Genomic DNA, 5597 nt, shown 5'->3' with positions numbered 1-5597 from the left:
ATATTGTTGTTCCACCTATAGGGTTGCAGACCCCTTTAGCTCCTTGGGTACTTTCTCTAGCTCCTCCATTGGGGGCCCTGTGTTCCATCTAATAGATGACTGTGAGCATCCACTTCTGTATTTGCCAGGCACTGGCATAGCCTCACAAGAGACAGCTATATCAGGGTCCTGTCAGCAAAATCTTGCTGGCATATGCAATAGTGTATGGGTTTGGTAGTCAGTTATCACAAATCTGGTAAATAGCAGGTCTGGGATTTGAACCCATGTAGTCTGGCGCTGGACCTAGTCTCCTTACTGCTCTATTTAAAACCCACTGGGGGCTGGTGAGATGATGGAGCAGGTTAAGGCACTTGCTATGACAACATGGTGACCTGAGTTGCATCCCTGGAACGTATGCCAAGGAACAGTCTTCACAAGTTGTCCTATGATCTCCACAGGTGTGTGCTCCCCACTCTGCCTTCACACACATATAGTAACACACACACACACACACACACACACACACACACACATATATATATATATATATATATATATATATATATATATAAAATCACTTTTCAAAACTCGGGGAAACCTTGGGTGTTCAGCAGTGCTCTTTGATGTGAGTTGGTGGACAGAGAGGATGTTTGTCCCTTCACAGCTCGGCCTCAGAACCTGGCTACAGAGCTGAGGACACCCCAGGGTAAGCAGAGGTGGGAGGGCGGTCTGCCCACAGGGCCACAGATGTTCTGAGTGTGGAGCATCCACCTTATTTGGGTTCAAATCCTGGCTCCTCCACACACCAGCTGTGTGATGTGGGCGTATCAGAGTCACTCTGTGTCAAGGTGAATATAGTCACCGTTCTTGTTGGCTGGCAGGGGACATTTGCAGGCCTTTCCTGTGGCTAACATACTACCCTCTTCTCTCTCTAGATCCCCTTCTTTAGGAGACGCCAGCACCATACCTGTCCCTGCTCCCCCAGCCTGCTATGCTCCAGGTTCCCGGACGGCAGGTACCGCTGCTTCCGGGACTTGAAGAATGCCAACTTTTAGTTTGTCTGGACTCTGTCTGGATCCTGACTGGGTGACCTCTTGCTTTACACCTGTGTGATTTAGTTCCCTGCAACTTCCCCACTCCCCATCGTGTCTGTGTACGAGCAGACAGGCAGACCTTCCGCCATGGAATAGTGCAGAGTGCAGAGAGGAGTTGGTGGCCTTGAGAAGTCGGCCAGCCTGACCTTCCTGGCTCAGACTGCCTGAAGTTGTGACACTATGGTCCTCCTCAGTTGTCTGCCCCCTCCTGCATGTGCCCTTCTTCCTAAACCACACCTTTCTGGGCACTGGCCCATGGATGCATCACTAAGTCACAGGGCCTGTGGGGTGGACGATCCACTTTCTCTTAATTTTTCTTTTATCGACTGGCTCCTTATTTTAGGATTGTTAAGTTCAAAGTCAGCACTTCCTATGACATTATTCTAAAGCAAGAGGATTTCAGGGTCTCTTTGAGCTAGGGTGAGCAGCAGATTAGAGGCCTGGGGGCGGGTGTGCACGCGCGGGCTCGCACCTGCGTGCTTGCGCGCTTGCGGTGCCAGAGGTCAGCTGGGAAGGCTGGGAGCATGTGGAAACTCTATGGAGGAGACTGAGTGTGGGCCACTGCAACTCTCAGAGCCAAGCTTCAGTCCCTTTGGGTTTATGCCAAAGATTCAAACCACAGGCCGCGTGTGCCCTGTGATAGTAATTTGTGTCAGTGATGGAGCTGGCAAGGTCCAGAGCCTGAACCCACGCCTGGGAGCTTTCTCTACCCCAGGTTGCTGGTACAGCTGGCTCTTCCCATCCCAATTCTTATTCTAGACACACGGCATCCAGCAACACTGTGACAAAATGTTGCCCTCTACAAAGTTCAGAAAGGAGCAATTGAGTTGCAACAACAAAATCTCTTTTTCTGGTAAGCTTACAATTTTTGCCTTGGGCCACATTGACAGCTATCCAAAGCAAGCAAGCAAACAAACAAATGAACAAATGAAGGAACAAAACGAATGAAGGAACGAAGGAATGATGGAACAAACACCAAAAGAACATAAAACGTGAAAGGACAGGGTGCTGCACCCACTCTGGTTCTCAGGAGTCTTAGGGAGAGTTCACTGAGGTTTCCGAGGCCCTGGGTTCCTGCCCTCTGCCGGTCTCCGCTCAGTCTTTAATCCAGGGCCCACTAACTAGCATGGGCATTGGCCAGCACAGGGACCTTTCTGTGCTTTTGTCCCCATAGACAGACACTGTCACCTGTTCGGCTGACCTGTGCTGCTCTTCCCTGACTGCAGCCCACAGTCTCTTTCCTTTCAGGCCCCTGGCCTGGTTCCTAGGTGTAAAATTCCTTTCCAAGACTATGGGCCCATGGTCCTCCTTGTCTGAAAGATCTCCACATTCCACTAACTGCCCTCAGGTCCTGACCTCCAGATTGTGTCCCTCCCAGCACACAGAGCAACCCTAAGTGCAGTGGCCTATAGCCAGTGCCTCAGTGCTCCATAGATAAGGGTGGTCTATGTCGCTCCCCTGCACACTGTCACATTGCCTGTCCATCTTAGCCTCAGGGCAGGTTACCCACAGACCTATAGGGTGAACCAACAATTTAATGTGGCTGTATTCATTTTTGTTTTTAATGTTATAATTTTGAGGACTGTGTAATGAGCCTCTGCCTTACTTCTTTGCTGTGGCAAAAGATAGGACAGTGGAGCGGTTAGGAGGCTTAGAACATATATTCATGAGTAGTATTTATATTCAGGAATATGCTTTTCAGAAATATGGATATATATAGGGTTAGTATGCAGCTAAGAATATATTCTAGAAGAATTAGAAGAGGCAAAGTTGATATATTCTTTCAAGATCCATCCACAGCTTAAGTGACTGTTCTTAGGCCCACCGCTTCCATCTTCAATTATTGGTATCTGGCGCCATCTCGTGGACAACGTGGAAGTAGCAAGAAACGTGAAGGAGAAAAGAGGACTGCGTGATTCCAGAAATAGATGTGGGAGTTCTTCCTGGTTTGGACTCCATTGGAGATCCTGAACAGTGCTTGTCAAGAAGCCGGCCACCCGAAGGACCACAAGAACAACTCTTTATTAACACTCTGTCCTGTCCCACCTTACAAATGGCCTCGGAAGCCGCAGTTTCCTACCTGTTGGGTTTAGGCCCCGTGCTACGATTTTCCTGCTCACAGGTTCTTGAGAGAGCAGATGTGGATAAGGTCCCCATCCTCCACCCTCCGCCCCCCACCCCCCTCTGTGAATCACCGGGATGTAGCAAGCTCTGCAGGGCTGCTTTTAAAGCTAAATCACTTGGACTCCTCCCCATCTCTGGTTCATTTTGAGTGACTTGCTTCCATAAGTCTCTAGGTATCCAGGGCCTAGAGATTCCCCCACACCACCAGGACAAAAGGGTTAGATCCAGAAGGCCAGAGGCCAGAGCAGAGGCTGTGTAGGGACCAACGCTTCCAGATCTCCTGCCAGGGCCTCTTCTGTCTGTCGTTCATCTTCAAACTCCCCTCAGTGTGGCTCTTAGCATTCTGAGTAAGATCCAGGGAAGCTCGAGTTAGCTACTGATCTATCCAGTTATAACCTGGTGGTGAAAGGACTTCTTGAAGTCCATGTCCAGGGGTGAGGCTGGTCCAAGGAGGAGCAAGAGGCTCCTAAGGCTGAGGAGAAAGATCAGAGAGCGAAGAAAGGCTGCAGGGTTGGACACTGACTCAGAGCTGACCCTGCAGAATGGACCCAAATCATTGACCCAAGGTCAGCTCAGACCAGCCAATAGGCCAACATTGAGGCTTTGTGTGCAGTTTATTAAAAAACAAAAATCTCATACCCTGCCATGTAGGTAGAGAAGCACGTGCTGGCCTGGGGCACACTAAAGGTGTCTTCTGGGATGTTTTCCCTGACCAGGGCTGGAAACTGAAAGCGAAGAACTGACCTGGTACAAAAAGCTCCTTTCCATTCCAGATGAGGACAATACGATATCCAAGTATGGAGTATCACTCAGCGCCGAAAAGAAATAAGGCACAGATGTGCTTCATAGCACCGGGGGTCCTTGAATCATTAGACAGTGGGAGCTAGCCATAAAAGGTCACATTGGTACAAGTCCATTTATGTGAAATGTCCACAACAGGCAAACCCACAGGGGCAGGAAGCAAGTCCAAGTTGGTTAGGATTGGGGTGGAGTGAAGGCAGAAAAATGGGGAGGCACTGTAAAGGGATTCAGGCTTCTTTAGGGGTGACAAGAATGTTTTAAAATTAAATTGTGGAGATGGTTGTATAATCTGTCAGCACCTGCAACATTACTGAAGTGTACAGTTTGTGAGGGCGAATGATGTGCTATATGGATTACATCACAATACAGCTATTTTGAAAGTGTTAAAATACACACAGTTGAAAAGAGGAAGGAGGTTAGGAAAAGTGTCTCCCCCCTCTCCCGACTTCAGGATCCCGAAGAAAGGGCTGGGTGCGGTGCAGCAAGAAGACGCTCAGAGTCTCCTATGGGGAATGGGTGCACCATGTGCTGCAAAGTGGCTTGACTTCCCTTCAAACAGGAGGGTGAGGAGAATGGATACCTTATTAACTAAAGCTACATATAGTATCATGCGACCCAAACTACATATAGTCAGCCCTCTGGACCCTGGGGGTTCTTCATGGGAATCCCACCAACTGTGGATCAAACACATTAAAAAGTGCATCTGCATTGAACATGCATTGAGCTTGTTCTTGTAATTCTCTGAACACCACACATATGACCATGTGGCACGACACTGTGTTCAATTTTATAATTAACCTCGGAGGGGCTAAAGCACACCGGTCCGTGTGATCCCACGATGCTTTCTATAAGGGGCTTGAGCATCCTCAGATTTTGCTATCCACTGGGGGTCCTGTGAATTCCAGGGATGTTGTTATCTCTTCTCTTACATATTTGGGATATTCAGTTTTCAAACCTCAGGCAACAACTCCTTGAATGGAAGTTCTGATTATACATGGGATTAGTAGTACCAAAGTGGCCAGGATGGGGTGCTAGTCTGTTGAGACTGTGGTTGGTGTCTTTAAATGAACACTCGGATTGTTTTTCCCCTCCCCTGGAGGGCACTGCCCTGCCCACCTCTCTGCAGGAGCAGAGAATCTAATATAGAGTTAATGGACACCGAGTCCTGCCTGCATCTCTGAGACGGTTGTACCCCTGTTAGGATCTTGTCATGCATGGTGAGCGCTAGGCAGGGGTGAGGCTGTGATATATGAAGTGTACTCTCACTGTCTGCTCTGCAGCTGGGGTTGTTTAGCTCCAGAAGCCCACAGCCACTAGACCACGGAGGCAAACGAATTTCAGATGGGTAAGCATGAGCTCCACCATATGACTTTACCTTCAACATCTGTAAAGAAAGCACCATATGTTCCCACTCCATGCGGCTAGCACCACTTCAACCTCCCCTAGCTCTCCTGCATAGCTGAGAATAGCACAGTGCTTGGGTCTTGGGAAGATCACGTGGCCCATGTCACACAAGGCATGAGACTCAATATTCATTTCCCTGAAAGAAGTACTCTCCCTCTCTCTCTCCCTCTCCCTCTCCCTCTCCCTCTCCCTCTC

General features: G+C 49.0%; 2 protein-coding genes across 2 annotated transcripts in view; one reads left to right on the top strand and one right to left on the bottom strand.

Moving 5' to 3' along the window:
* Prok1 (prokineticin 1) overlaps positions 1-1468 on the top strand; it is a 4689-nt gene extending 3221 nt beyond the window's left edge. Inside the window, exon 3 of the mRNA XM_021197028.1 lies at positions 915-1468. Within this exon, the coding sequence (XP_021052687.1) occupies positions 915-1034 (120 nt within the window). The 3' untranslated portion in view covers positions 1035-1468. The remainder of the gene's footprint in view (positions 1-914) is intronic.
* A 1338-nt stretch (positions 1469-2806) lies between these two features.
* Positions 2807-5597, bottom strand: part of LOC110320855 — a 6556-nt gene continuing 3765 nt past the window's right edge. Inside the window, exons 3-4 of the mRNA XM_021196957.1 lie at positions 3938-4038; positions 2807-3090 (exon numbers count right to left, since the gene is read on the bottom strand). Of these exons, the coding sequence (XP_021052616.1) occupies positions 2807-3090; positions 3938-4038 (385 nt within the window). The remainder of the gene's footprint in view (positions 3091-3937; positions 4039-5597) is intronic.

Source organism: Mus pahari, chromosome 4 (assembly GCF_900095145.1).
Source record: "Mus pahari chromosome 4, PAHARI_EIJ_v1.1, whole genome shotgun sequence".
NCBI lineage: Eukaryota > Metazoa > Chordata > Mammalia > Rodentia > Muridae > Mus > Mus pahari.
The sequence above is the reverse complement of the archived record's forward strand: the minus strand, read 5'-3'. Positions and strand labels throughout refer to the sequence as shown.